Source organism: Oncorhynchus tshawytscha, linkage group LG06 (genome assembly GCF_018296145.1).
Source record: "Oncorhynchus tshawytscha isolate Ot180627B linkage group LG06, Otsh_v2.0, whole genome shotgun sequence".
Classification (NCBI taxonomy): domain Eukaryota; kingdom Metazoa; phylum Chordata; class Actinopteri; order Salmoniformes; family Salmonidae; genus Oncorhynchus; species Oncorhynchus tshawytscha.
Genome location: NC_056434.1, coordinates 52232541 through 52253328, shown reverse-complemented (window position 1 = coordinate 52253328; position 20788 = coordinate 52232541). Strand labels below are relative to the sequence as shown.

At 42.9% G+C, this 20788-nt stretch overlaps 2 protein-coding genes and 1 long non-coding RNA gene across 13 annotated transcripts in view; 1 reads left to right on the top strand and 2 right to left on the bottom strand.

Annotated features, from left to right (window-relative positions):
- The window catches only part of LOC112252708 (CUGBP Elav-like family member 2), a 67001-nt gene extending 63119 nt beyond the window's left edge, over positions 1–3882 (bottom strand). For all 8 annotated transcript variants that reach the window (XM_024424190.2, XM_024424194.2, XM_024424193.2 and 5 more), the window contains exon 1: positions 3761–3882. In XM_024424190.2, the coding sequence (XP_024279958.1) occupies positions 3761–3882 (122 nt within the window). The remainder of the gene's footprint in view (positions 1–3760) is intronic.
- On the top strand, positions 64–7591 carry LOC112252709. 4 transcript variants are annotated; one of them, XR_006083631.1, is made up of 4 exons: positions 64–197; positions 3284–3372; positions 3637–5046; positions 7531–7591. It is a non-coding gene; the product is annotated as an uncharacterized LOC112252709 (long non-coding RNA). The 4 variants fall into 4 exon arrangements; XR_002953878.2 differs by lacking the exon at positions 7531–7591 and having other exon boundaries at positions 3637–3888; positions 4055–5164; XR_006083629.1 differs by lacking the exon at positions 7531–7591 and having other exon boundaries at positions 3637–5164.
- Positions 7592–11763: 4172 nt separating this feature from the next.
- Positions 11764–20788, bottom strand: part of LOC112252706 (transcription initiation factor TFIID subunit 3) — a 15478-nt gene continuing 6453 nt past the window's right edge. Inside the window, exons 3-7 of the mRNA XM_024424188.2 lie at positions 18195–20092; positions 18028–18110; positions 16028–16256; positions 13132–13238; positions 11764–12893 (exon numbers count right to left, since the gene is read on the bottom strand). Of these exons, the coding sequence (XP_024279956.1) occupies positions 12779–12893; positions 13132–13238; positions 16028–16256; positions 18028–18110; positions 18195–20092 (2432 nt within the window). The 3' untranslated portion in view covers positions 11764–12778. The remainder of the gene's footprint in view (positions 12894–13131; positions 13239–16027; positions 16257–18027; positions 18111–18194; positions 20093–20788) is intronic.

The window sequence follows — 20788 nt, the reverse complement described above, 5'->3', positions numbered from 1 at the left end:
AACGGCTTCGAGATTCAACTGCTGCGCGACCACAAAACGGAGCCAGGGAGAGGGGGGGGGGCCTTCTACTCTAAGCAGCAGAATGCGAGTACTAAGTCATCAGAAGCGATTGACATTCGTCTTCTGCATCCCCCAGCTCATTTCTCCTCCAATCGACAAATTGAAAAAGAAACTACAGGCGAGCTGTCAACTGCAGGGTGAGCAAGAGAGAGAGGCGTGAATACTTATGTTCCCTGTCAAGTATGTACAAACATTTTTGACTAGGCTGGGGTTCCAGTTATTTTTGTTTGCACGTCCATATAATCCATACTTTATTTGACTATTTATTGTCAGTCTATTTGAAGTAGGCAGCAGTTTACACAAGTATATTGGTACTTTAACCACCCATGGCTCAATCTGACCTAAACGATATGCTTGTGAAATATGGCAGGTGTTGATGGAAGGAAAATGAGATCCCAATAATCCCCTGACAAGACTACAACAGAACCAAGACAGACAAAAACAGAAAGAGATGGATGTTTATATGTAACAAAAAAGCTGTCAAAACAAAAACAGCTATTTTTGTACCCTGAAGAGGGTGGATGGGTTAACAAAAAAAGGGGGGGAAGAGATGGACATTTTGTGAGGTAAGAGATTATCAGAGAAAGGAAAATTATATAGCGAGCCTTACCCAACCCCATTTCTTGAACCTTGACTACAGACCCAATAGGCCAATACCATTTGCTAGAGAGGTAAGAGATTATCAGAGAAAGGAAAATGATAGGCTATGGCAACCCCATTCCACGAGTCCTTAGCTCAAGCACTTGGCTATTATTGAACCAGTCAAGTAGTAATAGGAAATCCCCTTTCTATAATACCTCTCTCCAATAATTCAAATGAAATACTCCAAATGTTTTGTTACGGCACTCAAATCCGAGTCCCACCCTATTAGTGTCTGGGCCAGTATTCAAGAAGCTTGTCAGAGTTGGAGTGCTGGTCTAGGATCAGGTCGCCCCTGTCCAAATTATATTAATTTGTATCTAAAAGACAAAAGGATCCTATATCAGCGCTATTACACCGAGACTCTTTGTGAATGTTGGCCAAGAAGAAAAGATCATTCAAATACTGTTTTTTTTTTCCCCCCACTCATCCTGAGTTTTGTATGTGTCCCAAATGGCACCCTATTCCCTATGTAGTGCACTTCTTTTGGCCAGAGTCCAGCTTGCCATTTGGGACATAACCCATGCTTCTATACGGGTCACAGGTCATGTTCCCCTTTTGTGGTATTGCTGTTGTTTTCTTGGGGAGGGGGCTGTCTTTCTTTGTTGAACTCGACTTGCTGGGTGAGGTTTCCCTATACAAACCCACATTGAGGGGGGGGGGACAGATCACAATTGTCAAGTACTGTTTGTACCACAGCAGAGCAGAACAGGCACCAAATAGAAGAAAACAGACTGAAACAGAGAGGGAAGGACTAGCTGAACTGTTTAATAAGAAATGCTTGTTTTAGCTTTCCGTTGTAAAACATTTTGCTACATTGTGCCCTAATGAATACAACCCGTAGCAGAGAGGGGTTGATGGCCTAATTAACTGGACTGGAATGGTTCATTCTAGCACTCAGAGCAGCTGCACATTCATAACCCCCTAAAATATTATTGGGAGTGTCTCACCAAGTTTCAAATTTCAAGTTTTATTAGTCATACGGGATACACATGGTATACGTCGTCCAACAAAATTACTACTTGCAGGTTCCTTCTGCAGACTCACTGATAAGAAATATCCTATTTGTGAAATCCCGGTTAATCCTTGTATCCAAAGCAATTTTCAAGGCAGTCTACAGTGCAGATTGTGTTGATTTTAGTGTTTCAAAGTGTTATGCCCTATGCGTAGCCAACATACATACAATATGACTGTGACCTATTTTACCATATAGGCTACATTCAGACAGGCACATAGTCTATTATGAACGCCCATTAGGATTTAGGGGCTGGGCTGCTATAAAAAGCATCTTATCAAACCATCTCTTGGTTCAGATATTAAGTTGGAATGTTACGCATTTGGACTCTAATCAGATATTACTATCTCACACAACATCAAAGTATGTGTGAGCTTTAGACTAGGCTATAATTGTGTTTAATCATTTTAGATCTCTGAAAATCTCTCTAAGAAGATACATTGCAAGAGGGACATGACAGCCCCCTTGTCTGGCCATTTTAAATGACAGCCCCCTTGTCTTGTGGTGGTTATTAGTCTTGTGGAACCAGACAAGTAAGTCTCTGAATATTACATCTAGTCTGGCATATGAGATTAGTTGGGTAGCCTACAGTACATCACAGTTCCCCATTGTACACTAAATGACCCATCTATTTATGGAAGAAAGTATAAAACATATTGTGCTGGAATATTAAAAAATAAATACTATTTTATTGTTGCAATGGAACCATGTTTCTTGGAATGGATTGTATAGTTAGTTATTGGTTGCCGCCTCTTGACGTTAGCCTCACATGTTTAACCTCTCAGATTATTACTATCGTAATCCTATGGTAATCTCTACACGTACCATGCCTTCTTTGTTTACATCTTCCTGTTCTGTGGTATTCTTTTGCAACGTGGGACTATCTGGACGATCCCTGCCCCCTACAAATCAATTCATCTAGCATTTGACTTGCACCCCTTCTTAACCAATGGTGAAGCGGGTCAAGTAAAAATAGGCCAACTGTACAGAGCAACCCAAATGGGTTACATCATCTATGTTTGTATAAGTATCGTCATGAACTTGCTGCCTGCCTATCTGCCTGGCTGACATCATTTCTCCCAGCTCTGAAAGCACTTGCAGAATGGCGACCAACTGAAGCTGGTGCTCTCAAAATGGAGAAGGAGTGGGAGAAGATCTGTGTATGACTCAATGTTCTAATCTGAAAATAAATGCAGATTTTTTGTTATAGCTTGGCTGGCTGCTATGTTGGTTAACACTAACCTTATCAGATTAGTTTTTGAGTTAGGTTTTTGGTGCTGGTAATACTGGTTTATGCAAATGTCTTATTGGATGATGTAAATGTTTCTGTGCCCTGCAGTAGATTTGCAGTTTATATTGGTTTTGTCTGAAGGTGTTAGGGCAAGGCCTAGATGGATGGACTTGTTCGCACCACTGTCCTCTTCAGTGGCCTCTCTTTCATACAGTGGTAGATCCCTGTCCCTGCATCACTGACTGACAGACTGACAGAGACCCATTTCTTCATCTTTTAATTGTGAGGGAAGGTCACGCCTATTTTTAATTTATTTCTTCAACTTCTTTTCATTTCAGGGAGACGCAACTTTCCCGATCCCTGTGGACCAATACATCAGTATTGTGTATTCACAATACATTGGTTTTGAGTCATGTAATATAAGAAGGTAAATGTATTTATTCACATTTGATTTGATGATAACTTCAATCAAAAGGATCAATATGCGAGTTTGTGAAGATGACTGAAGGGGGTGGATTTTGGGCAGGGGGAGATTTTCCCCCAGATCACAAGATAGCTTGTATCTCTTTTCCTTTCAGTGAAAAACATACACATCACAAATCTAATCTAACCCACCATGGCATGAGAATGAATAGTTCAACTGAAAACAATGAATTGGTCCTATAACAATATCCGTTATTCACCACCACAGGGACAAATAATCATTATAAACACTGGCTAAAGCCCCAACCCCAACCACAACAAAAGCCAGCCAGGCTAGATCTGACTCATTCATTCTGAATGAGGGGCCAACCCAACATCCAAGGACAACGTACCTCAGAGATCCTAGGTCCTCATTCCTGACGGGGACACCGGCGGCGGAGGCAGAGGGGGGACAGCGCATGCCGTTGACGTATATGCTCTGCACCAGGGCTAGCTCCGACGAGTGTTCCAACATCGCACGGTACTCTTCCAGAAAAATCCACCTTCTTATGTGTGTTAAATGGACACTTCTCTTCTTCTCACTATTTCTCCCTCTCGCCTCTATCTGGGTAGCTTTTTTCTCTCTCTATTTCTCTCTCTCTATTTCTCTCTGTTTTTCACTCCCGCCCCTCTCTTTCTCTCCTCAGATTTAGTGCAGTCGAGCGGCACACACCCCTTTTGCTGACTGGCGTAGCTGAAATAATCCTTTTTGACAGCTCATCGTGGGCTAATGCATTGTGCAGCCCGCGGCAGACCGGTTCGCAGGCTGCAAAGCTGCGGCCACAGTAGTACTCTACCTCTAATTGACACCCATATTAGGAAGAGTCCAGGAAATTGCACACGGGTGATTTATTCCTACTGTCAGATTGGGCAGACTGGGATGCATGGGGAAACGTCTGCAAAGTTTGCCAATGGATCTCTGGATCTGTTTCTTTCTCAGGTCCTGGGATTGAGTGGGTTGTGGTATGATCCCTGTTTCAATGTTTTGCATGTATTTGAATGCTTGGATACAGGAGAAATACAGGCCAAATGTAGGTCGATACCAGGTGTTGTTGTTACAAAGGAAATACTGTACATACAGGCTAAACCTCAGGTACTGCACTTGTGGCAGGAATCATAGTGTGGTCCAACCAAAGTCTGTGTCAAGCAGGGGAATCAATCCAACAAGCAAAGCACCACGCCCTTTTTAGAACAGATGCATGAATTTGTATGTAAAAAACTGGATTCTGAAGTGTCAAACTTCAAATGTTGAAATTATTTAAATGTTCTAACAACTCCATCTACTAACTCTGCAGTTACATGCAGATCTTTTGGTCGAGATTTCATCCGTGAAAATGCCAAATATTTAACACCAGGAAACATTTATTGGGGCATGGCTTTTATCCAAAACCCTTATCCAGTCCAGTCATACCATCACTTTCTGAATAATCTTCTTTTGGACAGGAGGATGCGCATATGTCACATTCTTCACATTCCCTGGACTGACTGATGATAAACCAGAGGATGAGAAGAGGGAGGGGAGAGGGGTACAGGGAGCGACAGAGGAGAGACACAGAGAGGGGGTGATGGAGACCTTTGTGAGAGGGGGAGACAGAGCCAACCCTGTCTACCTCTGTACCCTCCCTCCAACTACAGTACAGTATGTTGTCATTATTACACTGGTGCAGAGATGGATAGCATAGCTTGCTGTATGTTTAGTCAGTAAGAAGAAATTCTGGTAAGCATGGCTATCTTTTAATAAAGGAAGGATTACGCTAGTCTCCTCTCTCAGATGGCATTTTGTTTGCATGTTGAGCCTAACATGAACAGAAATCTCTCTGCAATACTTTGCTATATGAAATATAGCCCCATTTTACGTTCCAAATGGCACCCTATTCCCATATAGTGCACTACTTTTGATCAGAGCCCTATAGGCCCTGGTCAAAAGTAGTGCACTACAAATGGAATAGGGTGCCATTTGGGATAAACTCATTATCATATCCCATGGCAGTGTAGCATATTAGTTGTTTGACCATGTCAAATACTAGTGTGGTCAGTTGTCATATCTGTTTGTAGTATAGCCAACGGTTCTTCTAACGTGCGTCTATTGTCTTGTTTGGCATGACAACACACGGTAGAGACGTTGGCTATAGCACCAACAGTTCTGGTAACTAGGCCAGTCAAATGCATTCTCAACTACTTCACATAAGACACACACACACTTGAAGGGCAGTTTTACATAAAGTGTTGTCACAGACCCTGGAGCCATTGGCCACCATCAACTGACAACAGGAACCAAAACATGAAGAGGCATACCCTTATGTCGTTTCAAATTACTGCCCTAATTTGCATAGCTTATACACCTACAATAGAGTTACTAAAATTAAAAGTATGGCATGCAGTGAGATAATTTCCTGTTTATAACTTTATGTAGTTTAAAACTACTGCTTTAGTACCATAATTTGCATGGCAACTCATCATAGTCCATCCACATAGTCCATCCAAACTACACCACAGTGCTGTCAAAGTGAAGAGTATGGCAGGAGTACAGTAGGCAGAGGAAATAAACTAGAAAATATTTCACTATGGCATGCAGCCAGATGACTTCCTGTTGATGCGTATAGTTCCTCTTTTTAATCCAGGTACATAAAGAAACAACCTAGTGTTTCAGTCTTAAAACTTTAAGATGAGATTTGCTCTGTAATATCCTTCTCGGACTCTGAGAGCCCAGGAGAAAATAAATCTAGGCCTCCGACCCCCATAGGCGTTCTCTCTTGCTCTCTCTCTCTTTCTCATTCTCTCTCTCTGACTTTAAGTAGGAAAGTCATTTGAAACAGGGTCATGTATGCTGTGCAGTACATGTGGGTGTGTGTGCTGCATGTGTGCCGAGCGGGTATCATAGGGGATAAGACTGACATGGTGAAGGGGATCCTCTGATCTGAGCGTAAATCCCTCTGGTTTCAGCCTTGCTCTTTCTTGCACACTTAGTTTCCGCTGACATAAATATTTTAACGCTGATGTTGAAACCCTAGCTAGTCTTTGATGTGTTGCTGCACCATATAAAGCAGAGAGCAACTAAAGTTATTGTGTTCTTGCACTAAGTGAACTTACAGTATCTCCTGAAATACCTCTGATCCAAGTGATACATTCAACAGTAGGCTTGATTCTAATGGACAAAAATTGATTTTGAAAGTGAAGCTGTATCTATTACAGAAACATTGAAGTTAAATTATTCAGGAACTAACATCCATTTCAACGTAACACTTTCCAGAAGGTGAATAGAATCTGAAAGGGAAGACTGCACATCTGTAAACCAACCACATGTGCTAGGCTACTGAAAGACACGTGAAAGGGTTTGAGACCGCTTGTCTGTCAGTCTCTCTCTCACTCTTTCGTTCTCACTCACATGCTCCCCATGACCCCAAGTGACAGTCGGTTTGTCTGGTGACTCAATGTTCACTAGCACTGCAGAAAGACTTTTATGAAACCGGAAAACAACTACCAGCAACTTTCTACGGTCAGATTCTGAAACTGCTGTCTGTCTGTCTTGTTTTGTTGAAACCTCCATCCATAGGCTTTGGTTCTGGGTGTTGGAGGTGTCTGATAGCTTTCATTGGGTAATCTCAAATCAAATTGCATTGGTCACATATACATATTTAGCAGATGTTATTGCTGGTGTAGCGAAATGCTTGTGTTCCTAGCTCCAACAGTGCAGTAGTATCTAATAGTGCAGTAGAATCTAAAAATTATTCACAATACACACACATCTAAAAGAATGGAAATGGGTTGGCGCCCCCCCTTGGGTTGTGCTGTGGCGGAGATCTTTGTGGGCTATACTCGCCTTGTCTCAGGATGGTAAGTTGATGGTTGAAGATATCCCTCTAGTGGTGTGGGGGCTGTGCTTTGGCAAAGTGGGTGGGATTATATCCTGCCTGTTTGGCCCTGTCCGGGGGTATCATCGGATGGGGCCACAGTGTCTCCTGTCCCCTCCTGTCTCAGCCTCCAGTATTTATGCTGCAGTAGTTTGTGTTGGGGGGCTAGGGTTAGTCTGTTATATCTGGAGTATTTCTCCTGTCCTATCCGTTGTCCTGTGTGAATTTAAGTATGCTCTCTCTAATTCTCTCTATCTCTTTCTTTCTCGGAGGACCTGAGTCCTAGGACCATGCCTCAGGACTACCTGGCATGATGGCTCCTTGCTGTCCCCAGTCCACCTGGCTGTGCTGCTGCTCCAGTTTCAACTGTTCTGCCTGCGGCTATGGAACCCTGACCTGTTCACCGGACGTGCTACCTGTCTCAGATCTGCTGTTTTCAACTCTCTAGAGACAGCAGGAGTGGTAGAGATACTCTCAATGATCGGCTATGAAAAGCCAACTGACATTTACTCCTGAGGTGCTGACTTGTTGCACCCTCGACAACTACTGTGATTATTATTATTTGACCATGCTGGTCATTTATGAACATTTGAACATCTTGGCCATGTTCTGTTATAATCTCCACCCGGCACAGCCAGAAGAGGACTGGCCACCCCTCATAGCCTGGTTCCTCTCTAGGTTTCTTCCTAGGTTTTGGCCTTTCTAGGTTGTTTTTCCTAGCCACTGTGCTTTTACACCTGCATTGCTTGCTGTTTGGGGTTTTAGGCTGGGTTTCTGTACAGCACTTTGATATATCAGCTGATGTGAGAAGGGCTATATAAATTTGATTTGATGAGAAATATTTGCATATTGGATCAAGCAATGTCGGAGTGGCATTGACTAAAATACAGTAGAATAGAATACAGTATATACATATGAGTTGAGTAAAGTAGTTTGTAAACATAATTAAAGTGACTAGTGTTCCATTATTAAAGTGGCCAGTGATTTCAAGTCTATCTATATAGGGCAGCAGACTATGGTCCAGGGTTGGGTAACCGGGTGGAAGCCGGCTAGTTATGGCTATTTACCAGTCTGATGGCCTTAAGATAGAAGCTGTTTTTCAGTCTCTCGGTCCCAGCTTTGATACACCTGTACTGACCTCGCCATCTGGTTGATAGCATGATGAACAGGCTGTGGCTCGGGTGGTTGATGTCCTTGATGATCCTTCCTGAGACATAGGTGTCCTGCTGTAGGTGTCCTGGAGGGCAGATAGTTTGCCCCCGGTGATGCATTAGGCAGACCGCACTACCCTCTGGAGAGCCCTGCGGTTGCGGGCGGTGCAGTTGCCGTACCAGGCGGTAGGATTGTGCTCTCAATTGTGCATCTGTAGAAATTTGTGAGGGTTTTAAGAGCCAAGCCAAATTTCTTCAGCCTCCTGAGATTGAAGAGGAGAGAGAGAGAGGGGGGGGGGAGAAATCTTAACCACCCAGCACCATAAGAGAAATTTGGCTAAGATTATCAACAGGACTAGGCAGTCATGGTCATCACGAGAGGAGATCATGTACCTGTCTACTGTCTCGTATATCACACCAGAGAGGATACAGTTTGCTTGTAAAAAAGGATTGGCACGACATCTACATTATTACTACATTAGCAGGGAAGAGCTTGTATAAGTCCAGTTTAATTTCAAATGCCAAACTTGTGCACAAAATTTTTGCTTGCACTTAACTCTGTACATATAATGCTGCATGGCTTTTTATGAGTATGTATGAGCCTACCACACTTTCTTACAAAGGCTGTTGTATAAACTTTGTTACATATTGAAATATTTGTGTAATGTTGAATGAATGCATTGTGTTGCATAACCTGATAAAGCTAGCAGAGAGCCATGAAAGCACATTTTTATTTATCTGTACAAACCACCTTAGGTCATTAATGAGCTTATTTTGCATGTGCAATAGGACACTTTTTACTTCTCTTTTTCCAAGGCCAGTCCCCTTTCACTTCCTCCTTGATTTCTTCACATCAGACAACCTCATGTGTCTCTTCTCCATTGAGGGCCAGCTGTGTCACACATACACTTTCTCTATCTCATAATGTTCTCTAAAGGCCTATGTGCAGCATTACATTATTAGCTCTCACCTTCACTACCCACCCAGCCACCCACACAACACAACACAGCCCAAGCATGACAGTATAATGCATCAGTTCTGCTTCCGGGCCTGGCCAAAATAGTCAGTTTACTGTGAAAATGTCATCAAGATGAAGAGCCCACATCATCTGACTCAACTGGTCTAAAATAGACCAAGATGAAACGCCCAGCGTGAGATGTACCAAGCTGTGACAGGCAGCAGAAACATATACTGTAGCGAGTTTTCTCCTTAAAGGTGTAAATTAATCTGCAATAGTTACATCTGTTCAATGGTTAGTTCATTGAACAGCTGTAACTATTGCAGATTACACCTTTAATAATGAATGAAATGTATGCCCATTTGGAATACAAATTGTGGCTTCAAATACCTTCAAGATGTAACAGACAGCAGAAACTAATATTGTAGCTTCTTGAAGGTGCAATCAGTGATAGTTCCCGCTGTTCAATGGTTATTTAAATTAATGATATATTATATACCCATTGGAGTACAGATTGTAGCTTTAAATACAATCACGATGTAAGTTACAAACTAAGTGCCTCCCAACTCATGGAGTGACAGAAAATTAAAATATTGCCTGTTACTATGGAGATGAGTTCCCATGCTGTTGCTATTCTTATTATTTGCACAGATACTCTTATACACAGTACATAAGTGAGTGATAAGTGATCTGGAGCTCAAAAACAAACAGCAACATGCTTTCTTCCTATACAGACTGCAAAACAGAAACCTAAATTCTGTTTTTAATAACACCAATCCCTGGGTGTGAGCAAATTATTTTGTGATCTCTGGAAGTGTTTGGTTTTCTTTTTTGCTGTTCAATCAAACATTGCGCTCAGCATTTTACCTACAGGTGAAAAGCAATAAAATATTCCTCTGCATGATGTAGGCCTCATTATAAACCAATCAGAAATCAATTTATTAGTCTATTATCAATCCCATAGCACCTGTGGTTTGTTGCGTCATGGGGGAAAAAGACAGACACTTCAAAAGCAAGTGGACTGTCATGATTACAGTTCAAAGGCAGTAAATGGAGTTCTCCAAATGGACCAAACTATACACCAGAGAGGTATTCCTTCCAGTTTCTACATTCAGTATTTGGGAGTATATGCTTTTTGATGAGCATGCTGTGAGCAAAATGAATTCCACTTCGTCATGCACAAGAATCCAAAACATTGTATAAGAGCTTCTCTCTCATGTCTTCTTGGTATGTGAAGATACCTGCTAGTTCCTGCATTAAGAATGACACCATGTGGTCATATGGAGAAATGCAAAATCTGAAGAATTGCTGTGTAACGGTACATAACTGTGCTGCATATTGCCTGACAGGAAAACCATGAAATGGGCAAAATGTTCACATACACCCATCATATACCCTGCTCTTATACTTTTTACTCTTATCTATCCTGATGCCTAGTCACTTCTCCCCTGCCTACATGTACATACCTCAATTACCACGTATCCCTGCAACTTGATACTGTATGGTACTGCTGTATATAACTTCCTTCTTGTTTAACTCTGCATCATTGGGAAAGAGCTTCTAAGTAAGCATTAAGCATTTCCCTGTTGTATTCGGCGCATGTGATGAATTCAATTCGATTTCATTTTGTGTATTACCACACCAGGAAGACATTACTACTTAAACATTCTGAACTAAGCTTTACTATAACATCCTACCTACCTTAGGCTTTTTAAGCATTATAATAAGAAATGATAAAGGTTCATACAGGTTTATAACAAGAGATAAAGCATTACATCAGTTGGCTTTAAGTAAAGTAAAATGTTACCAGAGTGTATACTTGAACATTCTACACTAGGCTTTAGGCCTCCTCGAACATTCAGCACTAGGTTTTAGTACTTGAACATTCTATTAGACTATACACTAGACTTTTGGGTGCCAGTCCATTTCTGCTCTCTTGCCAACTCCTTATGGTATTTGGACATGCATAAGGAGTTGGCAAGGGAGCAGAAACATTTACTCGAACACTCTGCACTAGGCTCTTCTTGGTTGCTACAGCTCAGACGGCTAGTGGTTCACCTCCAGCTGGTGACACGGATATGTTTTGAGCAGTATGACTCCCTGCTTCTCAGACAGAAATCCAAAGAAGGCAAAAATGACATAATACTTCATCAAAACATCTTCTGATTAATTTAACAAATTCAAATTCACTGTTTTGTTAAAATTTCCACTGTATTTTCATGAATTAAATGCATCAAAACAAAGGGAAAAAAATGTATAGGGAAAGGTTCAGAATTGCACAGAACAATCGATGTAAATGCATGAAGGAAGATAGAAGTGCGTATGCCCTCAAATGATAAAGTAAAGTTGCGTACAGAAAAGTTAGGTACAAATGAGTGACTTCTTTTGAAAAAAAATTGATGGCAATGAGACTGTTAGGCTTTAATATTGTAAATATCAGCAAAATGAGATACGTGTACAAGGAGCACAGCTACAGTATAACTGATTGGGGGACAATTCATAAGCGAAAAAAAAAAAAAGTAATTAAAAAAAATATACAGAAAATCATTTAAAAAAAACAATAATTTGGAAATGGATTTAACAAGTCAGAAGACTCCTAAGAACAGAACGCACTTGGCTTGGTTGGAAGTTGGTATTTACGCATTTTATAATACACACAAATGCAGTTACCTTTATATACATGACATATTTAAATGATACTGCAGAAAACCGGGGGGGATCTGAATCTGTCATTCAGTTTGATGTTATTGACCTTTCTGTGGAAATACTAGCCTTGTTCCCAGATGTTTGTGTTGTCTTGCCATCTCCAACTCAAGCCAAAGGCCATAGGAGTTGGCAAGACAGCACAAACAGATAACGGACCAGGCTATGGAAATACTAACAAAACAACAAGAATAATATGAAGATGGATGCATGTAGATTTCTCTCTATACCATGCCAATGCTATCTTTGACAACATTGAACTCAACAGTGATCGGTTTGGAACCACGATGATGGAAAGGCATGATCTCTGTGACGACATCACACCTACAGAACGCTGGGCCAAGGGCTCGCACAACAAAGACTGCGTCCTAATTCTCCCAATTTAAACAATGGTGGAAACTCTCTCCAGCCAATGCTTACATCAATCCAATGCTTTTAGTGTGCAAGCCACATGCACACTTTGGGAGAAGGGTACAGAACTAGGACATAGCCTTAAAAGCTGAGGTTGGATATGTGCTGGTTAAAGAGTCTGTTAGGCTCATGTCATTCACTAAAATCATGAGGATGTGTGAATGTCTTAGCTGTCATGTTTTTAATTTCGTTCTTTTCTTTTTTTTTACAGCAGTGCCAAAAGTGTTCCAGTATGACTTGAAGAAGCAGTCAGTCCAGCTAATGAAAAGTCCAAAGTGTGCTTTGTTTTGCGTAGTCTCAATGCACTTTGTGTTTCCGCTTCTTGTGTTTTTTGTCCTTCTTCTTGCCAGCACACTTCACACAGAACCACTGCTGGTCCTCGGGAGGGGCCGAGACCATCCCAACACATGGCCTGAGGAGAGAAGGACAAAAATAGGTGAGTGAGTGAAGAAAGGAGGGAAGTTGGAGGGATATAAAAGGGATACATACATAGTAAAAGTGGATATCAGCTTTCCATATTTTTTTATATTTTTTAGGTTCAACAACTAGTATCCTAGTAAATGTTCCTCACTTCTGCAGCAATAACTAGTCATATCAGCTGGACTGAACCACAGTAGATAAATGAATGAATGAAGAAACGCCTTTCTTACCAATGGTACCAGTCATCGCAGTCATCACAGCCAATCATGGGACTGCCGTCATCAGGCTTGTTGCAACCAGGACAGATCCAGATCTGGTTCCCCAACTCATCACGAATCTACGGAGAGAAATTATAAGCAACAAGGGACTCAGGACTAAAATAAGAATATACAGTTGAAGTCGGAAGTTTACATACACCTTAGCCAACTACATTTAAATTCGGTTTTTCACAATTCCAGATATTTAATCCTAGGAACGCCACTTTATTTTAAGAATGTGAAATGTCAAAATAATAGTGGAGAGAATGATTTATTTCAGGGTTATTTCACATTCCCAGTAGGTCAGAAGTTTACATATGCTCAAATAGTATTTGGTAGCATTGCCTATAAATTGTTTAACTTGGGTCTTCCACAAGCTTCCCAATAAGTTAGGTGAATCTTGGCCCATTCCTCCTGGTTTGTAGGCCTCCTTGCTCACACACGCTTTCAGTTCTGCCCACAAATTTTCTATGGGATTGAGGTCAGGGCTTTGTGATGGCCACTCCAATACTTTGACTTTGTTGTCCTTAAGCCATTTTGCCACAACTTTGGATGTATGCTTGGGGTCATTGTCCATATGGAAGACCCATATGCGACCAAGCTTTAACTTCCTGACTGATATCTTGAGATGTTGCTTTAATATATCCACATCATTTCCCCTCCTCATGATGCCATCTATTTTGTGAAATGCACCAGTCCCTCCTGCAGCAAAGCACCCCCACAACATGATGCTGCCACCCCCGTGCTACAAGGTTGAGATGGTGTTCTTCGGCTTGATAGCCTTCCCCCTTTTCTTCCAAACATAATGATGGTCATTATGGCCAAAAAGTTCTATTTTTGTTCCATCAGACCAGAGGACATTTCTCCAAAAAGTACGATCTTTGTCCCCGTGTGCAGTTGCAAACCGTAGTCTGGCTTTTTTATGGCGGTTTCGGAGCAGTGGCTTCTTCCTTGCTGAGCGGCCTTTCAGGTTATGTCGATATTGGACTCGTTTTACTCTGGATATAGATACTTTTGTACCTGTTCCTCCAGCATCTTCACAAGGTCCTTTGCTGTTGTTCTGGTATTGATTTGCACTTTTCGCACCAAAGAACGTTCATCACTAGGAGACAGAACCCGTCTCCTTCCTGAGCGGTATGACGGCTGCGTGGTCCCATGGCGTTTATACTGGCATACTATTGTTTGTACAGATGAACGTGGTACCTTCAGGCATTTGGAAATTTATCCCAAGGATGAACTAGACTTGCGAAGGTCTACAATTTTTTTTCCTGAAGTCTTGGCTGATTTCTTTTGATTTTCCCATGATGTCAAGCAACGAGGCACTGAGTTTGAAGGTAGGCCTTGAAATGCATCCACAGGTACATCTCCAATTGACTCAAATTATGCCAATTAGCCTATCAGAACCTTCTAAAGCCATGACATCATTTTCTGGAATTTTCCAAGCTGTTTAAAGGCACAGTCAACTTGTATGTAAACCTCTGACCCACAGGAATTGTGATACAGTAAATTATAAGTGAAATAATCTGTCTGTAAACAATTGTTGGAAAAATCCCTTGTGTCATGCACAAAGTGGATGTCCTTACCGTCTTGCCAAAACTATAGCTTGTTAACAAGAAATTTGTGGAGTGGTTGAAAAACGAGTTTTAATGACTCCAATCTAAGTGTAATGTAAACTTCCGACTTCAACTTTACATCACACATCCAGCCTAGTGTTGCACGGTATACCGAAACTTCGGTACTTTTTCAATGTTAGAACATGAAAAACGGTTTGGTAAAAAAAAAAAAGGAGATATATTTTGGTAATTCTGTCAAATGTGTCTGTATCAGTGTAGCCGATGTCCCCTGAACACTTTACAATGCAAGAAAATACTGGTAGCTTCCAGATTTGTAGGCTAACTTTCCTTGCTAGCTTACAGCTGAAGCTAACATCAATTCACTACTCTAGTACTTTGTTTGTGATAATATGCAAACTATAATGCGAAAAATATACTGATTTTAAAGCTGATTGCAACTAGTTAATTCATTCACTTAAAATCGTTCTCTCTCACGTGTCTCTCCTAAAGATGACCTATTGCCTCACGAACTGATTGTGTGTGAGTAGGGCTCCGACCACCGCCCGCCCCACTCTTGCCTTGTGAATGAGTCATTACTGGTTAAAGTAAATGTCCAAATATGCAAATGTTGATGATCAGTACAATAATATAAGTCCCGAATGGAAGTAAAACAGCTTGTTTGTAATCTTTAGCCCGATGATATTATCCAAAACATGCTCACAAACTCAATGCAAAACACATTCCTATTGAATATGTATTCACCTGAATTGTGACTCAGCCGAAGCTACATCTTGATTTACCCAGTTCATCAATAGAGATTTACCATTCAAATAAATTGCCATTATTTTGTTATGTAGTTAGATTGTTTTTACCAAAGTCACATTGATTGTATAAATTATTCATTAAAGCATACATGTCCATCTCTGAACAATTTGACTTATTTTTTTTTTTAAATGTAATGATGTTGAACTCAAAAGATGCCCAGCAACTGAAGAGCAATAGCTGAGTTTCTCTGTCTGGATCAAGGGCCATTCTGTGACTTTGGCTAATATGCCTGCTTTTTTTTGCCTTGGTATCGAGTATTGTGATACTAAACCTGGTATCGAAGTCAGAATTCTGGTGTCGTAACAACACTAGTCCAGCCATGCACTGCAGACATCATAGTAAAACTCCTTGTAGGCTATTCCCTGATGAATTTGCTATCACAAAAGGGGTCCCCGGCCCCAAAACATTTGAGAACCCCTGAGATAGAGGATAGGCATGACAGATACATCATTTTGTATATGGTTGAGGTAGAGGGTCTGACCGGGACTCACCACGTATGTTCTGACAGTTTCAGTGATCACACTGCGTACAGGCAGTTTGCTGGAGGACAGAATGGAGGCAGGGGAGAGCAACGAGGGTACAACTGGGGACAATAGTGGTGGAGGTGGTGGGGGCTGAAGGCGACTGCCAGGTCCTGATTTAGTGGCGGTGATCTTGGGTGCTGGCATCTTGGGTGGCGGCAGCGGTGGCTCGGAATTGGGAACCACCTTACTGATAACTCTGGAGATGGATATAAAGAGAAACAGAGGGGGGGGGGGAAATCAAACCAGAGCCTATGACACATTACTGCATGCAGATCAACAATATAGCTGCCTTGCAGCACAGAGCCAACCAAATTTGTCAGGTACAGTATTTCTATGTATGGTTTCATATGTGTCTGTATTTTGTATGTGCTTGATGTAACTGTATGATGTGGACAAATTAGAGTGCATTCGGAAAGTACATTCCAGCCTTACTCTAAAATTGATGAAATTGTTTTCCCCCTCATCAATCAGCACACAATACCCCATAAAGACAAAGCAAAAACAGTTTTTTTTTTAAAGAAATGTTCGCAAATGTATTTTTTTTTAAACAACAACAAATATCACATTTACATAAGTGTTCAGACCCTTTACTCAGTACTTTGTTGAAGCACCTTTGGCAGCAATTAGAGTCTCGAGTCTTCTTGGGTATTAAGCTACAAACTTGGCACACCTGTATTTGGGGAGTTTCTCCCATTCTTCTCTGCAGATTCTCTCAAGTTCTGTCAAGTTGGATGGAGAGCATCGCTGCACAGCTATTTTCAAATCTTTCCATAGTTTCCATTGGGTTCAAGTTCTGGCTCTGGCTGGGCCACTCAAGGACATTCAGAGACTTTTCCTGAAGTCACTCCTGCATTGTCTTGGCTGTGTGCTTAGGGTCGGTGTCCTGTTGGAAGGTGAACCTTCGCCCCAGTCAGAGGTCCTGAGTGCTCTGGAGCAGGTTTTCATCAAGGATCTCTCTGTACTTTGCTCTGTTTATCTTTCCCTCGAACCTGACTAATCACCCTGTGTCCCTGCTGCTGAAAAACATCCCAACAGCATGATGCTGCCACCACCATGCTTCACCATAGGGATGGTATTGGCCAGGTGATGAGCGGTGACTGGTTCCCTCTAGACGTGACACTTGGCATTCAGGCTAACAACTTCAATCTTGGTTTCCTCAGACCAGAGAATCTTGCTTCTCATGGTCAGAGTCCTTTAGATGCCTTTTGGCAAACTCCAAGCGGGTTGTCATGTGCCTTTTATCTTGGAGTGGCTTCAGTCTGGTCACTCTACCATAAAGGCCTGATTGGTAGAGTGCTGCAGAGATGGTTGTCCTTCTGCAAAGTTTCTCCCATCACCACAGAGGAACTCTGGAGCTCTTGTCAAAGTGACCATCGGGTTTTTGGTCACCTCCCTGACCAAGGCCCTTCTCCCCCGATTGCTCAGTTTGGCTGGCTCTAGGAAGAGTCTTGGTGGTTCCAAACTTCTTCCAATTAAGGCTGATGGAGGCCACTGTGTTCTTGGGGAGCTTCAATGCTGCCAACATTTTTTGGTACCCTTCCCCAGATCTGTGCCTCGACACAATCCTGTCTCGGAGCTCTACAGACAATTTAATCGATCTCATGGCTTGGTTTTTGCTCCGACATGCACGGTCAACATTGGGACCTTATATAGACAGGTGTGAGTGAGCCTTTACAAATCATGTCCAATCAATTGAATTTACCACAGCTCGACTCCAACTTGTAGAAACATCTCAAGGATGATCAATGGAAACAGGATGCACCTGAACTCAATTTCAGGTCTCATAGCAAAAGGGTCTGAATACTTACGTAAATAAGGTATCTCTTATTTAATCCATTTTAGAATAAGGATGTAATGTAACAAAATGTGGAAAAGGTGAAGGGGTCTGAAAACTTTCCGAATGCTCTGTAAGTTAAATGAAGGGACATATATATGGACAGAAAGTTTAATTGAATTGAGAAACATACATTTTGTCCTGGCCAGCCCCAACCCTTAGGGTAAGCCTGGGGATGACTGGTGATGGGACAGCAACTGGAGTCTCCACCCTCACCTGTGACAGAAGAAAGGAGAGCAACCAGTTAGTCACTGTTACAAACGCTACACTATAAATCAATACTGGAAAAACACAGCTTACCTTTTCCAGCCTAATCCTCTCTTTTTCTCTCTCTTTCTCCTTCTCCCGTTTTTCCTTGTCTTTCTCCTTCTCTTTCCTCTTCTCCTCTTTCTCCCTCTCCTTCTCCTTGGACTTTTCCCTCTCCTTTTCCTTCTCCTTGTCTTTATCTTTCTTCTTCTTCTTCTCCTTCTTGTCTTTCTTCTTGTCCTTCTCCTTGCTCTTCACATCCTTTTCCTGGAGGATAGGTGGAAGAGGCGGCAGCATGGAGGGGATGCGGAGACACGTCGATGGGCTGAACAGGGCAGGGATGTCACCCAAACCGAACGGGGTGAGGGAGGATATCTTCTGCCGGTCCTTACCCTTGTCCCTCTTGTCTTTGCCTTTCTTGCTCTTCTCCTTGTCCTTTTTTTTGTCTTTGTGTTTGTCCTTCTCCTTCTTACCACTGCCATCCCCTCCATCTCGCGACTTGATCTTGATCATGGAGCCCTCTGGTCCGCCGAACCCTGGCCTCTGACCCAGGAAGTGTTCCCTGAGGTCATCGTCCTTGTTACCGAAGTCCTTCCACGGCATCTTGGCCTCCTTGGAGAAAGAATCTTTGCTCTTATCCCTGTTCTTATCTTTGTTCTTCTCTTTCATCTTCCCCTTGTCCTTATCCCTCTCTTTATCTTTTGGCTTCTCTCCTTTCTCCTTCTTCTTCATCTTTGTCTTCAGCTCCTTCTTGAGTTTCTTCTTGATGTCAGCCGAGGAGACAAGCTTGTTCTTCTCCTCGTACATCTTCAGGAGGGGCTCAGGGGTCGGGGGCGAGGCGGATGCTGAGGACAGGTATGATTCGCCTTGGGGGTGTCCCGCATTGGGACCTCCCTGGTTTACTTTACGTAGGACCTCATTGATGGAGTCGTCCATGGTCCAGTTCCCGGGGCCACCGTCAGCATTGAGTTGAAGCGGCGTAGAAGTGTCTTTACCCAGGCTGTTGGCACCCAGTGAGAGCTTAGGCGTTCCGCCTGGCTCCATGATAGTAAGCCTCCGTGGAGAGGAGAAGCCATCACTCTCCGACTCGGAGCCTGATGAGAAGGCAAACGGATCAGGCTCTCGCTCAGCGCAAGCCCTGGCAATCACAGCGTCGATAGAATCGTCAATATCAGCGTTGTCGCCACCAGGTTCGCAGAGTTTATCAGAGACGAAACCCGCCAGCTCGCATTCCTCCAGGCTTTGCCGCACGTGGATGTTTTCCTTCCCCATCCTCTCGCTGAGGGCCGACAAGGGAAGTCTCTGTAGGGCCAGGGCCTGAGCCTCTGCTTTTACCTGGGAGTGAGAACCAGACTTGACTCCAGAACCCATCTTGGGGCTTTTGGGACTTTTAGGGCTCTTGGTCCGACCCGGGGACTTTTTCCGCTCCTTGGAAGATTTGGGAGAGCGGATGGGGCTGCCTGACATAGCCCCACCAGCATTGACCCCCTTTGGGGACTTAGTCCGTGGCCTACCAGGGGATGAGCCTTTGGGCCCTTTGCGGCCTTGACCGCCATGAGACTTATGATCAGAGTGTCTCCCTGGGGTCACCGGCTGGGGCCTGAACAATGTCGGAGGCCCAGGTGTCTCTGGGGACAGAGACATTGAACCCATGCTGTCGTGGGAATGGGAGGCCATCATGCCTGGAGGGACACGCTGAGGGTTGAGGGAGGTGAGGGGCTCCCTGGGCTCCATGCTCCAGTCGGGGCTGAAGCCGGGGTGCATGCGAGGCCTCTTGGAGGTGGGCATCATACCCATGGCGGCGTCGGGGCTGTCCAGGTGTCTCTTCACAGGGTGGTTCTCATCGTTCACCACCTCGTCGTCATCCATGTCCTCGTCTGTATCGTCCAGCGGGACCTGCATGGCCTCGGCAGAGGTGCCCATGTCAGCCAGGGCTTCTTCCTCCTCCTCTTCTATAGATGGGAGAAGAGAGAGAGGGAGAGAGGATGAGACACAGCAAAGAGAAGCAGAGGGAGTGAGAGAGAAAGTCAAAGGTTCATCACTGTCATTCAATCAATCTCACCCTCTGATTAGTATTGTATTAAAGGACAAAGAAAATTAAAAAAGCATGGATTATCTGTCCATCGTAACCCATTAACACACAAATGCACGCACACGTGTCTCACGTAGGGCTGTTGCGGTTAACATATTACCGCTACTCAAGCAGTCATGAGTCATAACCGCAGTCAAACGGTCACGGTAATCTCCTCTTAGGCACTCTGGACATGCATTCAGTACCCAACTCGTTAACAACTGACAGGTGCTAATGGCCTGGTACTCAGCGCTCTATTGTCCCTCTAACCACTCCGACATCAAAGCAAATGCAATCGAAAATCCCATCAAACACTCATCATAACAGTATCATGCTTTTAAAACTGACCTCACTGTGATGATCAATTTGAAGAAAGAAGTTAAACAACAGGTTGAAACTGAGTGGAAAACATGGTCATTGTGGATGTTGTTTCAAAGCCTAACACAACTAAATGGGCAATGCTTTCTAAGATTAAATCAAAACACTATAAGCATACAGTGCCTTCAGAAAGTATTCATACCCCTTGACATTCCAAATTGTGTTGTGTTACAGCCTGAATTTACACACTATACCCCAT